This window comes from Trypanosoma brucei, chromosome 1, assembly GCF_000002445.2.
Source record: "Trypanosoma brucei brucei TREU927 chromosome 1, complete sequence".
NCBI classification, from domain to species: Eukaryota; Euglenozoa; class Kinetoplastea; order Trypanosomatida; family Trypanosomatidae; genus Trypanosoma; species Trypanosoma brucei.
In genome coordinates, this window is record NC_008409.1 from 802,697 (window position 1) to 821,037 (window position 18,341).

General features: G+C 47.3%; 8 protein-coding genes across 8 annotated transcripts, besides 13 other annotated features; 6 read left to right on the top strand and 2 right to left on the bottom strand.

Annotated features, from left to right (window-relative positions):
- Positions 952-1,368, bottom strand: TB927.1.3750 (hypothetical protein, conserved; the record flags this gene model as incomplete). Its single annotated transcript, XM_001219070.1, has 1 exon — positions 952-1,368. The coding sequence occupies one exon, from the start codon at positions 1,366-1,368 to the stop codon at positions 952-954; it is 417 nt and encodes a 138-aa protein (XP_001219071.1).
- TB927.1.3760 (hypothetical protein, conserved) lies at positions 2,842-3,528 on the bottom strand (the record flags this gene model as incomplete). The annotated part of the gene is made up of 1 exon (XM_001219071.1): positions 2,842-3,528. The coding sequence occupies one exon, from the start codon at positions 3,526-3,528 to the stop codon at positions 2,842-2,844; it is 687 nt and encodes a 228-aa protein (XP_001219072.1).
- Positions 4,159-4,385: a repeat region (RIME;~Similar to Trypanosoma brucei ribosomal mobile element (RIME) in rRNA gene (EMBL:K01801) (1402 bp); Blastn score=256, E()=5e-66, Id=90%).
- Positions 4,161-4,379: a repeat region (RIME-A).
- Positions 4,380-8,271: a repeat region (DIRE (pers. comm. F. Bringaud)).
- Positions 8,272-10,074: 1,803 nt separating this feature from the next.
- TB927.1.3770 (hypothetical protein, unlikely) lies at positions 10,075-10,212 on the top strand (the record flags this gene model as incomplete). The annotated part of the gene is made up of 1 exon (XM_001219072.1): positions 10,075-10,212. The coding sequence occupies one exon, from the start codon at positions 10,075-10,077 to the stop codon at positions 10,210-10,212; it is 138 nt and encodes a 45-aa protein (XP_001219073.1).
- Positions 10,213-10,289: 77 nt separating this feature from the next.
- Positions 10,290-10,484: a repeat region (DIRE (pers. comm. F. Bringaud)).
- Positions 10,485-10,592: 108 nt separating this feature from the next.
- Positions 10,593-10,823: a repeat region (DIRE (pers. comm. F. Bringaud)).
- Positions 10,806-10,845: a sequence feature (Signal peptide predicted for Tb927.1.3790 by SignalP 2.0 HMM (Signal peptide probabilty 0.984, signal anchor probability 0.001) with cleavage site probability 0.240 between residues 14 and 15).
- Positions 10,846-11,177: 332 nt separating this feature from the next.
- Positions 11,178-11,183: a sequence feature (GPI-Anchor Signal predicted for Tb927.1.3790 by DGPI v2.04 with cleavage site probability 0.516 near 125).
- A 425-nt stretch (positions 11,184-11,608) lies between these two features.
- Positions 11,609-12,154, top strand: TB927.1.3800 (hypothetical protein, conserved; the record flags this gene model as incomplete). Its single annotated transcript, XM_001219073.1, has 1 exon — positions 11,609-12,154. The coding sequence occupies one exon, from the start codon at positions 11,609-11,611 to the stop codon at positions 12,152-12,154; it is 546 nt and encodes a 181-aa protein (XP_001219074.1).
- A 182-nt stretch (positions 12,155-12,336) lies between these two features.
- Positions 12,337-12,409: a sequence feature (Signal peptide predicted for Tb927.1.3810 by SignalP 2.0 HMM (Signal peptide probabilty 0.958, signal anchor probability 0.024) with cleavage site probability 0.600 between residues 25 and 26).
- On the top strand, positions 12,337-12,795 carry TB927.1.3810 (hypothetical protein, conserved; the record flags this gene model as incomplete). Its single annotated transcript, XM_001219074.1, has 1 exon — positions 12,337-12,795. The coding sequence occupies one exon, from the start codon at positions 12,337-12,339 to the stop codon at positions 12,793-12,795; it is 459 nt and encodes a 152-aa protein (XP_001219075.1).
- Positions 12,361-12,420: a sequence feature (1 probable transmembrane helix predicted for Tb927.1.3810 by TMHMM2.0 at aa 9-28).
- A 256-nt stretch (positions 12,796-13,051) lies between the features above and the next one.
- TB927.1.3820 (ATP synthase subunit, putative) lies at positions 13,052-13,453 on the top strand (the record flags this gene model as incomplete). Its single annotated transcript, XM_001219075.1, has 1 exon — positions 13,052-13,453. The coding sequence occupies one exon, from the start codon at positions 13,052-13,054 to the stop codon at positions 13,451-13,453; it is 402 nt and encodes a 133-aa protein (XP_001219076.1).
- A 269-nt stretch (positions 13,454-13,722) lies between these two features.
- Positions 13,723-15,546, top strand: PGI (glucose-6-phosphate isomerase, glycosomal; the record flags this gene model as incomplete). Its single annotated transcript, XM_001219076.1, has 1 exon — positions 13,723-15,546. One exon carries the CDS (start codon positions 13,723-13,725, stop codon positions 15,544-15,546), a length of 1,824 nt encoding a protein of 607 aa, XP_001219077.1.
- A 353-nt stretch (positions 15,547-15,899) lies between these two features.
- Positions 15,900-15,999: a sequence feature (Signal anchor predicted for Tb927.1.3840 by SignalP 2.0 HMM (Signal peptide probabilty 0.254, signal anchor probability 0.618) with cleavage site probability 0.062 between residues 34 and 35).
- Positions 15,900-17,870, top strand: TB927.1.3840 (hypothetical protein, conserved; the record flags this gene model as incomplete). Its single annotated transcript, XM_001219077.1, has 1 exon — positions 15,900-17,870. The coding sequence occupies one exon, from the start codon at positions 15,900-15,902 to the stop codon at positions 17,868-17,870; it is 1,971 nt and encodes a 656-aa protein (XP_001219078.1).
- Positions 15,957-16,010: a sequence feature (1 probable transmembrane helix predicted for Tb927.1.3840 by TMHMM2.0 at aa 20-37).
- A 39-nt stretch (positions 17,871-17,909) lies between the features above and the next one.
- Positions 17,910-17,915: a repeat region (inverted telomeric repeat hexamer CCCTAA).
- A 126-nt stretch (positions 17,916-18,041) lies between these two features.
- Positions 18,042-18,047: a repeat region (telomeric repeat hexamer TTAGGG).
- The last annotated feature ends 294 nt before the right edge of the window (positions 18,048-18,341 follow it).

Sequence of the window (18,341 nt, forward strand, 5' to 3'; positions counted from 1 at the left end):
TTGGGTGAGATTCCCATGTATATGACATCCAATATGTCCAAGAGGCAAGTGTATATTTATTTATTGATGTTTACATATATCTCATATTTGTCGCACTGGAGTTTATGCTCACCATATCACAATATATTATATGCTGAGGGGACAGCTTGCACACGTATGGGGAATTTATAGGAATATGATAATAAGCTCCTTTGTGTTTGCCGCTTTTCTAGAAATGTGAGAATAATGCAAACCGTATATTTTGTGGCTGTGAAGGTTTGTCATAATATATCGACATAGTTTTCCCCTGTACATACTAATAATATACCATGAGGCATTATGTGCACAATATGGGAGGTGTGGCTACTGTATATGTTATTTGTTAACTCTTCCTTCGGATGAAACACTACAGTGTCACACCTCTCCTTCTCACATCATATGTATGTGCTTCACCTCACATTATTACTCCATACCATCGTGTTCTATTGGAAGAAATGATGTGGAATGATAAGATTGAGTGAAAAAAGAAAAGATCAGAAAGGCATGACTATCTCTCTCTATAGTGTGTGGTGTACGCTGTTGATGCTTTGAAAGTTCTGCACCATCACGTGATATTATATACCCGTATGCCGCGCTTGTGCATACGTATGTGTATATATTTTCTTTGATACATTCTCGGCGTAATGGAGAGTGTGTTCATGTCAGTTATTTTTTGTTTCCTTCACGAACTTACGCACTTCAATGCGAATTTCCATCGTTTTACACACGGTGCAGTCGCTTAGCCCTATTATGCGAGGTGCGTGTAGTTGGGAAAAGATTAAGAAGAAGAGAGGCTTTAACCGATATGTTAGAGAGGCGCAAAAGTAATGTTCATTTCAAAAGGGATTTGGTTCTTTCTTTTCGTTTCCTTCAAACTTTTTATTTCTACTGAATAAGAGGTTTTGATGGTGCATAAATGCGAACACTTGGTTCCTACCATCGTACATATGTTTTTTTTTTTGGAAAAGTATTGGCTGTTGTGTCAAAATACACGCATGTTCTGCGAGTAAGGAGAAACTCACGGTTATTGATGAAGTAAATGCGATTTGGCACAAAAATGAAAATTCCTCTATTCAATATACGCTTGTGGTTGTGAATTCCCATTATCGACATTGGAACTTCGAATGTCCTCGGCATGCCGTGGTGGCGAGCTGTTGTGGCGCACTTCTTCTTCCCAGTTAGAAGTTTTGAACACCAACACTCGGCGGGCTGTAAAAGGTGCTTCCACGGACCATCCCCTTCGTAGCACACCACATGGAAATGTGTACCAATGTATGGGGATCGTGACTTGGGAAAATGTAGAGAGATTACAATTGCTTTGGGAGCAGAATATTTCATGCCAATCAACATGGAAAAGATATATCATACAATATTTGGAGGTAAACCCAAGAGCCTCCTAACAATGTGTGCAGATAATTGACCTGGCAAACATGACAGGTAAAGCTAAAACGTTTTCTTTGACTCTGCATCTGTAAAGAGGATACTTGACACACGTTTGGAGCATTAAGAGGATGATGGGAGCACATTTTTTTCTGTAGCTCTCAGTTATTCACTCGATCACGTGCGATACTAAGGTAGTAATAGTGCACTCCATGGTTTTTTGTCTTTTCCCTTTTAAAATACTCCCAAGTAGTACATGAGAGGATCTTTTAGCCAACTGGTTTAGAACCGGTATCGTGATTGTTCTTTCCACTCAAATTAAAAAGAAAAACTCGTATTTCTCTTGGAACAGGATGTGTAGGATTGTGTGTTCATCGCAGTGCGCTACTTCAGTAGAACCGTGGTGCACTCGCTTTAATATAGGCATAGTTTTATAGGGCGGTGGGAGCGGGGTGCCTGGCTGTGATTGGTGCGTTGAAATGGGTGCAACAACATGAAGTCCATGAATTCCAAAACTGGTTTATCACCTCAACCATTCAATCCGACAACTATCACTGAAGGAAGTCCGAGTCTGGCCTGCACATATCCGATTTCCAAAAAGCCTCTTTTTACAGTTCAATAGATGCCACTTTCCCCTCGTAATTATCATCAGCACACCGAAAGTTCATTGAACTTCCAATATTCCATTTATCCCAGTGATACCTAATTGTCTTATGGCACGCCATTTCTAGAGGTGGGAACAGAATAAATCCGTTTTCAGCCTGACTGTGGCCATGTATACAAAGAAAGATCGGTAACCCTTGAAGTCAAGTCAGCCGTGGAGGCACCTGTACTCAGGAGCTCCTAAATGTTACGTAAGGCTGGCTGCCACACTTTTGAAATCTCGCATAAAGCTTCCGATTTGATTGCATTAGAAAAATGAACCTTTAGTGAGAAATATGATAATCCAGTAAATTCCCAAGGTGAAGTAACCTCCAGAGTTATTGGAAAGTAGCGAAACAATATCCGCATTTCAATAGAGGGGAGAGGCGTTTATTCATTTATTTTTTGTATCATTTTATGTAGGGGATGACGCATGAACACATTACCGTTCAAGTCATAGTGTACCATATTTTTTTTTTTGAAAGAGGCCTGTTTCGTGTTATGTCCGAACTAGTTATGCGTGACCAGTTGCAAACGTTCAGCTTTTAGTCCTCGGTCTTCCTTAATTGCGAAAACAGTTTACTTGAGAGTGAAAGGCTTCTGCCTCTTTTTTTTTTTTTTGAGCCAAACGTAGAAGAGCATAGTGGAGTTTACAATTTTCATTCAGAGGAGTGGGCAGCTTTTTGTGTAGTCTATTCTCCTTTATAGGGGTGTTCCTCTCGAATGAAGAAAGTACATGTTGGAAGAGAATGAGGGGTTTCTCAATTTCTAGGAGGAATTGTGCAAGGTTCTTGGTGAACACTATCTTCTGCATATTTTCGCCCTCAAGCCCGAAGTGACTGCGGAGCACTTTAGGCTTGAGCGCACGAGTATGTGGGTGGGATTCTCTTCGCATTCGTTGGAGTGTGTATGTTTCCTTTCAACGCAGATTTCATGTTTTTGATGGCGATGTATAGATGAACCTGATGTTGAGTGGGACGTCTTATTTCGGTTTACGAACGTGAAGTGTAGATGAAATCCTCTGACGTTGAAGCTCCGGAGCGGTGGTGGAGATTCTTTTGCTACGGAGAAGGGATGCTGTCTATGCATTCCCCCGAAGTGCTCCATCAGGCTGTCTTTTGATACATGCGTATGACGGCATTGCGTGCAACAGGTGTCATTTAGACCTATAGTTACCGTGTTCCAAATGAGGGATACCTCTTGTTCTGTGATGGAACGGCTCCGTTTTGTACCAGCGTTACTATCCAGGGGATGGCCTCTGCGGTACTGAATCTTGGTGCTTGGTGTTGTTCCCCCTTTTGATTGTGATACAAAGCCACATTGCGTGCATTGTAGCGGCTCAGATGTGCCTGCTGGGTCGTTCACTGGATGCCCTCTTGTTTCCGTCGCTCGGGAGCCCTTCGTTGGAATACTTGCATTCTCTTCGAGTTCTCGTTGCCTTTTTATTCCTCGCGACCCCGTTTGCGGTTGCACTTCGCAGTATTTCATCCCGTGACTTATCACTAGTCAATTTTCCGTGTGAAATATATAGCTGCGAGGTCCATATATCGCTTCATTTTCTCCAGAGGTTGAACTGGTGGTGTTATCACTTTGTTCATTGGTGTTGGGTTGATGCGGTCGGTTTTCACTTTGTGTGCCTAGCCGTTTCTCCACCACTGGAATGATGTGCTAAAGCTGACCTCTGCTCTTTATTCCATGACGTATTGTCGGGCCTCTCTGCTAAATCAATTTGAACCCACAGATTCCTCACTGGAGTGTGTTTTTTTATCATATTCAGTGTGGATTATGGTTCCGCCAGTGTGGGGTGGAAAGGGACTGTCGTTGGTCAAGTAGTGTTTTTGTGGCCTGCGCAATGTTAGTACACCTGCACTCTTTGATTGAAAGCCACGTGCTGCGCAAACCCATTTGTGCTGTTTGATATTTTCATCTTCTTTCCGCTTCTCCGACATTTCATCGTCTAACTTTCTCGTTTTGCCGTGAAGGCATCGAGTTTTGTGCCATGTGAGCCCTCCTTTGTTTCCATAGGATTTGTTACAGACAATGAGCACATACGACTTCGGTGGAGGGGGCAGGGGTTATAGGGTGAAATTTCAGGCAACACCCCAAGTTCTGCAGCATGTGCGGGTGATACTGCTGATGGCACGCTTGCCACGTGCCCAGAGACCGACAAATAAAAGACGCTGTCCCAGAAAGACGCTGCTGATCCCTGTGCTGTATGACGCTGTAGCCGAAGCAAAGCAGTGTTCCCCATGAGAAGAACGCTGCTGGCTCTTGGCTTCCCCCGATGAGACGGGGTACTGGACTCTGACACCACCTTGATGTGGCCAGCATCACCAGGGTGTGCAGCACGTTTCAACCGGCGCAATGCCTCATGGTAGGGTGCACCGTGCATTCGGTTCGTATGAAACACTACGTGAGCTCTATCGGAATTTATTTTCCCGCAGTGTGCGCAGAGATGGGTTTCACACCATCTGCACCTGTTAGGAACTGTTTTGTTTATCCTCCGCAGCAACCATCCATATGTGTTCGATGTCCCAATGCGGAATTGGCGACTTCACCTGCTCTATCGGTTTAGTGGCAAATCTTCTTTAGTTGGTTGCCATTCACCGGTCATTTCCAACCTGTGTGTCTTCAGTTTCTCTCTGCTCACCCTGAGGTGTCACTTTTCCAAGGCAGTGATGTCGGGTATTCACCCAACGTCTTGTTGAGGAACGTTTGCATGTGCCCTCGCTTTTGTGTTCGTCAATTCATTCTTTTCTACACCACAATGTCCAAAAATAAACTGAAGGCAGATGCTGGTGCTATGATATCCGATACCCAAGAGTGCTATCCAAGTCTGCCGCAAAATTCCTGCCTTTACCGCTGTTTTTCCCATTCGTAGTGCCTCGAACAGCGACCGCCGGTCAGTAGAAAGAGACATTTTACACGGATGAGCTCCCTTCGGTTGTAATATGCTTATCATTTTATGCAAAACCTCGAACATTACTATGCACTCGGGTCGGTAGCTACAGGCTATTGTTCCGGCTCCACAGTGAACCGTCGAGATGGGATTGTCATTCCTATATGTCGTTGAGGCAGCTCCTGATTTTATTCCTAAGGAAACAGATCCGTCTGCTCATACTTCAAAATGCGGCATGGAATTTAGTTGGGTTCCCTTTGCACGGTAGTGCCTTACAATCAATTTCTTACATAATTCAAGCTGAACGCCGTCGTACGAATCGGCATGCACATCCGATGATAGTGTTATATGTAACAAAAAAATGGGGGAGAAAGTTAGGGTGACTGGTGGTAGCGGTTCTCTTTGTCTTTCTACTTCGACAGCGAAGAGCTTCTGCATGATTGTGCGATATATTTGACGGGGGGAATGCGGTGGGTGACATACAATGTTTGCACATCCCTTGCGCTCCTCACCGTGTGTTTCGCAAGTAAGCAGATATCGTAAGCCGCGGATCAGTAATTCCTCACGAAGAGAGAAAAAGTTGGCTTGAAGGCGAGCATCGTACGCGTGGAATTCACTGAGTATTCCGGATATGATGTGGCATGCTTTATTTTTTTTCCGCGTATTCTACTTTGTCTTGTTGGTTGGATGCAGTATCACGGTTCTGTAAACCCTTGCCACACATAATTTTAGCACGGAACGTCGCGAGGTAGAATGCAAGAAGTGTGCTCCTGATTGGTGCACATTTTGTCGAGCATAGGCCTACGACTTGTGCTGGTCACATATTTGTAGGTCTCTCTCACGTTCGCTGTATGTGTTGAGAAGCCCCAACGAAGTTACAGGGTGATACCCAGCACTTTCAGATTTCTCTCCTCACCCATGGGCGTGCCGTTTATCATCAGGATCGATGGTTTCCTTAGAAGCCCTCCGAACAGTGTATGTTTCGTTTTATACACGTTTAGTTGCTTGAAGGATTTATGACTCACTCTGGCCACAATGCTCGGTCCTTGTTGTAGAGTGCGCTCGATATCTTCCCTGTTTGATCTCCTACACGTGATTGTCAGATGATCGGCAAAGAAACCGTGGTAACAGCTTAGGACTTCCCGAAGCCACCAAATAAGAGAGTTAGTGACTATGATGAAGGTAAGCGATTCAATGACTATTTCTTGATGACCTCCTCTAGTGAAGAATATTCGTTGGGAGAATACTTTCTTTAAGCGACCTCTGTCTAATCGTTCAGGGAGAAATGAAGCCGTCCAGCCATTCTGTGGGCCTTCCGCATCCAACTTTCTTATTTCTTTCATAAATTTGTTATGGTCTGCCGTATCAAATGATTTTGTGCTTTCAACGAAAGTGACTGGTCCGCGGTCAGTGCTGTGACGGCAATTTAATTAAGTGTGATCTTGAAGCATGTCGCCAATTGCCGCATGCCCAGGAGAGGATCTAGGTTATCTGCTAGTCGGCTTCTGCCCTTTCTTAGCTATTATTCTCACTCCCACCATCTTGTCCATCGGTTTCGAAATGTTACTTGAGATTGTTAGTGATCAGAAGGACGAAGTGTCCGATGGGTGTTTCCAGTTTTCTGTAGAGGGTCAGTCGCCCCTCTTTTACATGTTCTGGGTGTTGTTGCCATCATAAGACTCCGGCTTAACCGCGCTAGGATCAGTCGTCTACCAAAGCGGCTCAGGTAGGTTGACGCAGTGCCATATACTTCGTCCTCTGGGGGAGCAGCACCATTCGGAAGCTATCCTAGTGCATCCTTCAACTCTCCCACGGTTATTGGTCGAGTCCATTCATCTGGCTTTCTTTCTGGTGTTTGCATTGGAGGGGAGGCGGGAGACTTAGGAGTGTCGCGCTGATGTTTTTGCATACATTGCTACTTGATCACGAGCGTGCCGACGCCATTTCATTGCTCGGTTGTCAACTGTAGCGACTGGGGTGACGAGTGGGCGTGTTGCAAAGACATTCTGTATAATTTTCCAATTACCCTAATCTGATTCACTCATCGTTGAGCATTTGTTCTTCTACCTTTTGACCGCAAGTGTCGTTATTAGTATTCTGTGTTCCGCGGCGAGGCGAATCGCTCATTAGTGTTAGTGCAGGCATTGTTTCTCTTTTCCATTTCGGCTCGCTCTCTGTGCCAGAAAGGCTTTTGGAGTCTTGGTTACTCGTGGGACTAGGGCAAACGTCGCTTCCCTAATAATTGTTGCTAACGTTTCACCGTGCGTGTGTGGATATCTTCCAAGTTGTCATTTTCTCTACCCCTCTCTTTTCCGGCGCGGTCTAACTTCCTCCAACTAGCGCATTTCCATGATAACGGGGTCCATATAGTCCATTGTGGTGAAGTTGGCATGCCATCAGGGCCAAGGCATACATCGATGAAAATGATACGATGATCTCCGTATGGAGCAGACCGTGGCGACAAGTTTGTAACATAGAAGTTCTTCGATAGAGTTATATCGAGTGCGGAATTGATGCTACGGTCACAGTGTCGTATCGTGTGGTCTTCCATGTGTTTTTGACGGTGTACCAATTATCTTTGCACTAATGGGCTATGGAATCTTTCCTTTTAATCAGGGGGACATGTTTATCCCACGCCAGTAGGCTGGAATTAGAATACATACCAACTATATGCCGACCGGCATGAAGGAGATCGTCCGGCCTTTCTGTGGCGGCTTCCCTCCTTCCTCGTGGAAAATGTGGGGAAGTCAGTGTGTGTGTTGAAGGGATTGCGTGAAGTCTGCTGTTGCATGTACAAATTCATGTCCGAAAGCCTTCGACGCTGCCACCACGAGCGGTAGGTGTTCGAGAACGACAATGGATACACCTCCACCTATCGAGTTATAGCTCTCCTTGGGCGTGGCGTGCTGTTTTTTTTTGGGAGATGAAATCAATTTACCTTCTGATGGGAAGAGTTTGATCCCGTAGAGGAAACTGAAGATAACCCTCTTCTCATCTAACATGTTGTTTTACGGGAGTCGTTTCGGACGGGAGAGACCAGTAGCCCTTATTTGGTGGCTGGTATAACTTGTTGGGAGTCATCTCCATGTCCTTATTACAGAGTGATTCAATGTGGATGGCATTGCTGACGGCATGTTTGCATGTGCGTAGGCTGTTTCTGAAAATAATTCTTGTCCTGTAAAGAATGTGGTGCTCACTCCACTGTCATTTGATGCCGCAGCCTTGCCGCTTGAGCTTAAACCTAACGTGGTAGGCTGGAGGCATTTGGCTTCTCTTACGTGAGTAGAGCACTGGGCCACGGTATTGCGTTGAGGTAGCCGGCAGCGTCAGGGACGACATTCATTTCTTCATCTCTCCTCATCTGATCGTCAGCAATCATTTCTTTGACAATCACTGTTGTTAGCTGCTGAGTTTGCATTGCTCGATCCTATATGACTCCATTTCGTATTGTGCCGGTACTCAGTTAGATCCGCGACCTCTCTTTGGTTCGCTCCTTGGTAAGGTCGCTACTTTTCTTCTTCTGAAACGTGACACCGATCCGTTTGGCATGAGACAGGCAGCATCTCCAGGGGGAGGTGAGCCACACAGAGCGGAGCACCATCCAATTTTTGATGCTTCACCATCGGCTAAATGGTGGACTAACTTAAACATCCTAAGCGAATTAAGGTAGTACGCTGGCTTAAATTTCTCTATGCGGCTTACGTACTCGTGCTGTTGTCTGAGACCCGCATCCCACAAACCCCTTCCGCTACTGCCTGTACCGAGTTCATTTCTCACAGTCACGGCTAAAGGGAGTATCCTCAGGGGCCACCAACGGGCTTCCACGCCTTTCCAGCGAAACTTGTACCACGGTGTTCTCCAACGGCCCGGTTGACCGACTCGCTCCTCCAGGTTCCGTCCTCCCCGTGCTGTATAACAGCGGTGTGGCTTTCCGCCCTCCTCACTTGCGCTTCGAGTCCCCCCGTTGTTTTATGCAACTTGTGTATATTTCTTCCCCTTCAGAAGGATTTCGCTGCTCGCTGTAAACGGTAAGGAAGAAGGAGTTTGTCTGGAAGGGGCACGGCCCAGCAGGCGAGACGTTACAGACAGCTGTTTTCCCCTGTAATAAGTTTCAGCCGAACAGGCGTCGAGGGTGAGATGGCTTTTCACCCACTTAACACAAAAGAACCACGTATAAACATTAATGTTCGGTTTTAAGCAGCCACGACAGCGACGCCTGCGCATCATCAGCTGCAACTCCCCCTCCGACAAATAAGCGGACAAACCGCTTCGCAGGCTGTTCTTCCCCTTCGTTTGGATCCATCAAAAAGGGGGAGAAATTCTAGAGTCCGCTGCTGCACGTTATTGCAAACAAGCTAAATCGCATGAGGCAATTCTAAATGGGGGAGGGCATGTCCTAATATAACGCAACATGCGTCTCTCAGAGGAGATGGTCAAATAGATCAACCTTTCCACGGAAATGGAGTTCAGTGAGTGTGCACACATGCAGCAAACGTTAGTTTATCGGGCTATGATAGAAAGCATAAATGTTAGCCTTGCAGTACTCCGCCCTGGGGAAGGTATCCGGCTAACATTACTCCAATTTGAGCGACACCATCTCTTTGGTTGAGCTGTGACGTGCCGCGTGCGGCCGGCACTCTTCCACCGGGAAAGGGTTTTTATTGCTCAGAACCAAAGTGATTCGATTTCCCCGTGTGCAATAGTGCCTGACCCTTGACGTGCCGCTCATATTTTCACGGCCGCTCGAGAGAATTCGCTGTTGACACGGACCCCACATTTTTGGCTGCGGTCACTGCGGAACATATCTGTGAGGCTGGTCTAAAGAGCAATAAAGAATTTTAAAGAAAAAATGCAACCGCGAAAACTCTCCTGTTGCTTGCATCGTTTCTGCTTTCACAAGCAGTGTAGACGAGCAAGACTTTTCTCCCTCTGTGATCGATCACTTGGTGTCCATTGGTTTCTTGTGTTCGGTATCGGCTCCCGAAACCGCTGAAATGAAGAAACATCGAAGAGATGGACATCACTACCTCAATGTCGGTGCTAAAAAAAAAAAATGGGCTAGTGCGTTGCCTTCGCCCCCCTTTCCACTGTTTCCGTCGTGTTCGACGACTTCTTTCTGATCCGGCCTCGCGTTGATGGGTTCGCGGCCGGTTGCATCCTTCCTTACTGAGGGCCAACACCCGGTGGACAATGGTGTAGGGTGTGGGCCGGCAGCCGCTGTTCGTCGTTGCAAATGGGAACTGACCGTGGAGCTGACCGATGTGCAGCTTTAAAGGGTTCTGACGATGTGGTGCACTCAAAACCTGGTGGCTGTGGGTCCATCGGTGACGCAACCTCTTCCCCAACGCCGCCGGCTACCTCAACGCAATACCGTGGCCCAGTGCTCTACTCACGTAAGAGAAGCCAAATGCCTCCAGCCTACCACGTTAGGTTTAAGCTCAAGCGGCAAGGCTGCGGCATCAAATGACAGTGGAGTGAGCACCACATTCTTTACAGGACAAGAATTATTTTCAGAAACAGCCTACGCACATGCAAACATGCCGTCAGCGATGCCTCGACTTTCCTGGGAAGGCGTCATCCCTTACCTTCCCGCCTGTACGAATCCTCGTGAACCCCGCTGCCGGCAGCGGGTGGCCGGAGTCCTTCCCTCGTGGTGCCGGCCGTTCGAACTTCGTTCCGCGCTCTAGCACTTCTCATTGCAAGGGGAATGCACAGGGAAGCAGTATTTTCACGGGAGGAAACGTCGTTCTGATCAGGCTTCGCCGCCACAAAGCGTGGGTACTGGCAACGTCTTGCTGGGACGCCCCTTTTCACTTTTCGGCCCCTGGGCACGTGCCAGCGTGCTATCAGCAGGATCGCCCGCGCCATGATACTGCTGTGCGGGTTATGTGTGTGCGTGTGTCGGGGGGGGGGAGTTAGTTTTCGATTTCCCCCCGCCGCCACTGTCTGCGGTCATCTGCGCCATCTTCTTTGTAATCCTGTGGAAGCGTTTGCCCACTCGTTGCTGCCGACGTGGGTGAGTGCATGGGGTGTTTTGCGGTTGCCCATGTCTGGCTACCGAGGAGGTCCGATGTTTTCCTCTTTGTGCTTCGTTACCCTTTTCTGCCGCGTTGGGTCGATCCATGCACACGAGGGGGGAGGGGCGGGTTCGCTTTCTCCGGCGTCCACCGGATGCGACTGGCAACCTTGCTGGGCCCCGGCAATCACATGTTGTCTGAGCCGGTGGTGCCCTTTTTTTTCTGGGTTGTGGCGTATTCTCTTCTCAGTGTTTGGCGCGTGCCCCTTTATTCCCCGTCGCGGGCATTTGCCTCTATTCCCACTTTTCTGAGGAAGCTCTATCGATGAAGGCGTTTCCAAGAGTTATTTACTGCACTACCGTTCGGGAACTTTTACTCGGGATTTTCTGTTTGCTTCGTCTGTCGTCGGGGCCCCGCGTTTGTATACGCTAAACGATTTGTTTTCACAATGCGGATTTCTTTATTTGTTACGATTACTGGCTGACAACGTGGTTCTTCTCTGTCTGTGTCGATTCAGTTGACGTCATTTTGTGGCAGGGTACATTGTAAGAAAGGCTGCAGCTTCACCCCCTTTAAAAGTCTCTTTTAGTGCTTCTGTAGTCTGGGAGAGTTGACTTTCAGAGGGCCGTCAGTTCCTTTACGTGGAGCGAAAATGCGATGCACGCATGTTCGCTTTTTTGGGAGTAGTGGCGTTGGACCGTTTGGATCTTGGTTTGTGCGGATTTTTGGTTCCGATGTTGTGAGGAAAGGATCCATGAGCTTGGGAAAGCTTTCGTTGTCGAATGGCGGTACCAACTTAAGGAAGTTCGGCTTCGATACATCGGGTGATGCTCCTGACAGGAGTTTTAAGCGCGATAGCGGAGCCGGTCCGTTTGAAAGGAGCGGTGGAGGCGGAGGCCCCTTTGGAGGATCATTGGGAGGACTATTCGATCGAGCATTAGAATGGTGTAGCGAATCACATGCACGCGACATCGCACGCCGGGAGGGGATTGACGTTAGAGACATACGTTTCGAAAAAACCCCCGAGGGGGGCGTTAAGGTGATGGTTGATGCACCGAATGCAACGATTAAACAGATAGAACAGCTAGGAGAAAAGGTGATGGATGAGTGTCCGGTGGCCCGGTTCAGGAAGACGCAGGTTACCTCGCCGCAACAAAAGGTGGAATGGATACGCATTCCTGATCGTTACGATCGTTAGTGGTACTTCGGTGTCAGTGTTGGTTGGGTTATCTCTTTTACCCTCACATGTGAAAAATAACTGTGTCCCTTATTTTTCACATGTGAGGGTAAAAGCCTCGTGAAAGGTGAATCTGGTAGGTGCTTGTGTTGCACGCAGAAAAATAATAATGAAAACATCAAAACGTCCACGTGTACTCACTTATGATGGCCAGTAAGGGTCAATGTTTTTGTCTACACTTATTTCCTTTCTTTCTCGTATTCCAAGTGTGCACAAACATATACGTATCTGAAAGGCCCATGGCTCGTACTTTCGTCGTTTTCGATAAGGACGGTAAGCCAGCGGAGCGACCGGACGAGTATTTCCCGCTGGTGCAAATGGATAAGGAAGAATTTGTAAATAGGCGCCGAGGGCATGTTGCAGACGAAAACCTTTTTGCCGTTGATGGGGATTTAATCCTCAGTCACCTGATTATGGGTACACAGATAATGTACGACGCCGAGAAAAACGCAGTACATTCCTGCGACACCGGAGAGTCTGAAGCAGATGGCTCGATTCCGATATCAGTGCGAGTGCTTTCAGACGAGTTTGTGGTGCGACACGAGTCGCAACCCGACTGCCTGGCCTGGGGTTCGGAGGCACCATCTGTTTACGCAGGTTAGCAACTCTCTAATCTTTTCCCTCCTTGCACATATGTACTAGGAGCAAACATACCTTTGGTAGTTTGTGATTATTGCCGCTGCTGTCGTTTTGGTTGTTGCGGTAGTCGAGCCAATGTGATGCTGTTCATGCGTTATGGTTGTATGTTTTTATCTACTTTTCGAGCTTTCCTATTAATATATCACTGTTCCTGCTCAACTCGTTTTCTCCCTTGCGCTGAACGCTTAGTGTGAACAGAGAGCAACACAAAAAGTACCTATGGCGACTGGTCGACTAAAAAACGGTGAGGAGCGTATCGTCGGTATCATTGGGGACGAGGACACTGTAACTGGCTTTCTTCTGGCAGGAATAGGAGACAATAGACCTGTCGAAGCTCAGGCAACAGGGGATAGAAAAGCCGTTGCACAGCCCAACTACGCTGTTATTACTCCGTCAACTCCACTGGCAGATATCGAAGATGCATTTACAAATATGACTGCAAATCCGTCAATTGGCGTAATTATCATTTGCCAGCATATCGCCAACGAAATCCGTCACCTAATGGAGGGGTTCACCGATCACATTCCTTGCATTCTGGAAATACCGAGCAAGGGAGGTGTTTACGATGCCAGCAAGGATCAGGTACTGGTGAAAATCAACAGAGCACTCGGCTGCCAGTAAAAATTGCTTATTCATCTCTCCCTTTTTTCTAGGTTTAATTATCACATCAAATTACTTTTTTTGTAACAAAATTGATTGAAGTCGACTTCGTATTGTACTGTCTATGCGATGAGATCACACCTTTGTTTTTGACGTCAACCCTTATTTCCAATAGCAAGCTCATATATTTTGTTGAAAGCAGAAAAAAAATATTTGTGACAAATTACCTTTTAAAGAGAGAAAGAATACTACTAAGGAAAGAGGAAGGACGAGGCAAACTTTCCGCAACGATGAGCAATTACTTGGATGATTTGCGCATGCATCTGGCGGCAAGTCCTGCGTCCGGGGGTTCAGCAAGTATTGCCGTCGGTTCATTCAATATACCTTATGAGGTCACACGGAGGCTAAAGGGGGTGGGAGCAGATGCCGACACAACACTTACTTCTTGCGCTTCTTGGACTCAGTTACAGAAGCTGTATGAGCAATATGGCGACGAACCTATCAAGAAGCATTTCGAAACTGACAGTGAGAGGGGTCAAAGGTATTCTGTAAAGGTGAGTTTGGGGAGCAAAGATGAAAACTTTTTATTTTTGGATTACTCCAAGTCGCACATTAACGATGAAATAAAGTGCGCTCTTCTGAGGCTGGCCGAGGAACGGGGCATCCGTCAGTTTGTGCAATCCGTTTTCAGAGGTGAGAGGGTAAACACGACAGAGAACCGCCCAGTCCTTCACATTGCTCTGCGAAATCGTTCCAATCGACCTATTTATGTTGACGGAAAGGATGTAATGCCGGCTGTAAACAAGGTTCTTGACCAAATGAGAAGCTTTTCCGAGAAGGTGAGGACTGGGGAGTGGAAGGGCCATACCGGCAAGGCCATCCGACACGTTGTAAACATTGGCATCGGAGGCAGTGACTTGGGACCCGTTATGGCAACGGAGGCACTGAAGCCGTTTTCTCAGAGGGATCTTTCCCTGCACTTTGTTTCCAACGTCGATGGAACTCACATCGCCGAGGTTCTAAAGTCGATTGATATTGAAGCAACTCTTTTCATCGTCGCGAGCAAAACGTTTACGACCCAAGAAACGATCACAAACGCCCTCTCCGCCAGGCGGGCGTTGTTGGACTACCTGCGGTCGCGCGGCATCGATGAGAAGGGTTCCGTTGCAAAGCACTTCGTTGCACTGTCGACAAATAATCAGAAAGTCAAGGAGTTCGGTATCGATGAGGAAAACATGTTTCAGTTTTGGGACTGGGTTGGTGGTCGGTACTCTATGTGGTCAGCTATTGGCTTGCCCATTATGATTTCAATCGGATACGAGAACTTTGTGGAACTCTTAACTGGGGCCCATGTCATCGATGAACACTTTGCCAATGCACCCCCTGAACAGAATGTTCCTCTGCTTCTTGCATTGGTGGGGGTTTGGTACATCAATTTCTTCGGCGCTGTGACCCATGCCATTCTGCCGTATGACCAATACTTGTGGAGGTTACCGGCGTACCTTCAGCAACTTGATATGGAAAGTAATGGTAAATACGTTACGAGGAGCGGTAAAACAGTTTCTACCCTTACTGGCCCCATTATTTTTGGGGAAGCTGGGACGAACGGCCAACATGCATTTTATCAGCTTATCCATCAAGGGACTAATCTCATTCCGTGCGATTTCATCGGTGCGATTCAGAGCCAAAATAAAATCGGTGACCACCACAAGATTTTTATGAGCAACTTCTTCGCCCAAACTGAAGCGCTGATGATAGGCAAGTCTCCCAGTGAGGTTCGTCGTGAATTGGAGGCAGCGGGAGAGAGGTCTGCTGAAAAAATAAATGCACTTCTCCCTCACAAAACTTTTATTGGAGGCCGACCAAGCAACACTTTGCTGATTAAGTCCCTAACGCCGCGCGCATTGGGTGCAATCATCGCTATGTACGAACACAAGGTTCTCGTTCAGGGTGCCATATGGGGTATTGACAGTTATGATCAGTGGGGTGTTGAGCTGGGGAAGGTGCTAGCCAAGTCTATTCTTCCTCAGTTGAGGCCAGGTATGAGGGTGAATAATCACGACTCATCCACCAACGGTCTAATCAATATGTTTAATGAATTGTCGCACCTTTGAACAACCGACTGAAGAAAAATATTTATGTTGACTAATAGTTCATCAACTGACTTGGGGTTAATTTTTTTTCCATTTGCTCCCCCTCTCTTTAAATCCTATTTTAACAAAAACGACGCAGACGATCAGTGAGCTACTCGACGCAGCAAAAACTTCCCTACTGCTTCCGTTCTTTCGAAGGGAAATATATTGAATGCTTGCGCTGAGTATCTTCATATATTTTCTTTTCACTTATTTTCCTTTATAAAATTTCGTTCCCACCTCTTATTGATGACCTTTTCCATCTCTGGATGGGATCGTTCTTGGTGTTGGGTCTGTTAGCTGTTGTTCATGTGTGACACTTTTTTTTTTTTTGAATGTTGAAGTTTGCACGGAATTTGGTGGTACTCATCATCAAACTGGGTCGCGAGTCGTTGCCACTTTGTTTGTTTGTTTTCTTTTCCTTTTTTTTGCGGTTTCAAATTTACAATTATCATAACATGGAAGGTACATGTCTCATGGCTCACGCCACCAGTGTGAGATGTGGCGACAACGATGATTTGTTAGTACCTACTGGGGATCCACCGGCTCCGTATCAATCGCCCTCCGGTGGACGGAGTTACTACCCCACGAGGCTATTTAAGCGTGGTACACATTCGCTGCGGAAAGCCCCTGATGAGAGGGAACACGCCCAATTAGGTGCGCATCACTGTGCGACTATTAATAGTAGGAAGAAAGTGGGCATCAGCGGCCAGCAGAGGTCGCGTGGAGTTAGTGGCCACTTACGGTTGGGTGCCGCAGCTGCTCCTCTATTGGGTCGGTACAGACCACATGAGTCAGCTCAGAAAAAGAGTAACACCGAGACGTTTGCTGAACAACGCTCCTCTAGGTCTTACAGTGCTTTAGGTCAGTCGCGCGGTAGTTTGTCGCAAGACCAGGGGGTCTTTGGCAACGCTGAGGGAGCTTCACATCGAGCCATGGGGGAGAATCGAGGAAAATCTAACGACCTCCCTAACACGCCCACGGTTCTGATGCCGAGGGCGGAACGGGGATGCATGCAACGCAATGGTGGGATTCCGACGGCGAGCAGCAAGGCGGCAAAGGGACCTGATTCATTTGCTGATAACAAGCAGTTGGGAACGTATACCAAAAGTGAGTATGCGCCCCCCGCTTTGTCCTGTGCGGATGCCGCCTGCATTCATGGACGTGATGGAATATTAGACTACATCAGCATGTGTCATAGACTCCGTGGGTGCCATGACGAGCTCCGTAATAAGGATGCTGAGCTGGATAAGTTGCGGCGATATTTGGCTTCTCTTGAGTCTGAGAACGCAGTCGTTATTTCACGGCTTGAAGCAGAGATTAAGAACATGGTAAGACAACATAAGAAAAAACTTGCTGATGTCAACGAACGCCACGAGAGAAAATTTGACAAGGTACTATCCGAAAACTTGGCGTTTCATGAGCGAGTTGTGAAAGAGGCTGAGAGTTTGAGAGCTGAGTTAAATCAGGAAAGACTAGAGCACGCACGCACTCGGTGTGAGCTCCAAGAAACACAGCACCTCTCTAATCTGTTCAAACAACAGCTAGAATGCTTTCAGGTCACAGGGATACCAGGCGAAGTGAGGCAAGCAAGTGGAAGTTTGGCCACGGAGGCTCATAGATGTCGCCCATGTGCTGACAAGAAAACATACTCTGCCGCAGTGGAGGCCCCGGCGCCAGCCTGGGAGGTAGGAGAGGAGCTTGTTGCTGAGGAAGACTGTAAGATAGATGCTGGTATCGATGAATCCAACGGAAGGCATTCACCTTTTGAAGGTCTTTTATCAACTCAAACTTGTGGTGTGCCCTTGGGCAATGATGCAGAAGCACTAAACCTGCATGAGGGCACATCTGCCGACGTTAGTGTTCCATCCTTTAACTGTTCGGCGGTATTTGAGTTAGGTGGTTCCGAGGGACCTTCATTCACGAGTGTGATTAAAGAAGGCGTGATACCCGATAGGGTGGAGATTCTTGTTGGGACCAGAAACCCTATTAAAAGGGACATCATCGAAGCTGAAGAATTGCCGCCCACCGAGAAGGTGCCACCGCCGGCTGACCAGCAAGGTGGCGCCGGAAATGCTTTGTTCGATAAACAGGGGAAGCCGACGGTGAATCCTTTTTTATTGTGCAATCGGGCGGCAGTGGAGGAACGTTACCGTCCCGTTGACGGTATGCGCCGTCCTTCTGCTCATCTCTTCGATGAATTTGTGGGACGGGAGGCGGTTCTGTGCAAGGAGTTGATGCGCGCTCTTCTTGAAAAGGAGAAGCACGTTGCGGAACTGAAATCAGCAGGTATAGCGTCACCATAGGCCACAAAAGAGAAAAGAAGCATTGCTGTGTCTGGTGTACCCTAAGTATTTCAAGCTAAAAATTGAGACAACGGGCGGTTGTTACTATATGGAAATTCTTTCTGCCGACAATACGGGGCCACATAATATATTCCTCCCTCTTTGGCTCTGTGCGATTGTTCGATATGTTCTTTAGGGTGGTGTACGTGTAGGTGTTTCACGGTGCTGTTGTGAGACGAAGTAGCCCTCCACATTTGCCTCCCACCTGCAGAGGCACTCATCATTTTTCTGCCTTCCCACTGCTGCTGCCGCATTTTGTGGTTTGGTTCGGTGTAGTTCTCTGCAATCACTGGTTGAAGTCGTTCTGTCATACAACCTTTCTTGAGCCTTTTCTTTTTACGATGGTACGGCGGACGACGCAGTTTAAAGTTTTCTTTTTAAAGTAGAAGCAGAAGCGTGCAGGAGGTTGCTTTGCCGCTAGCATTCCGCAAC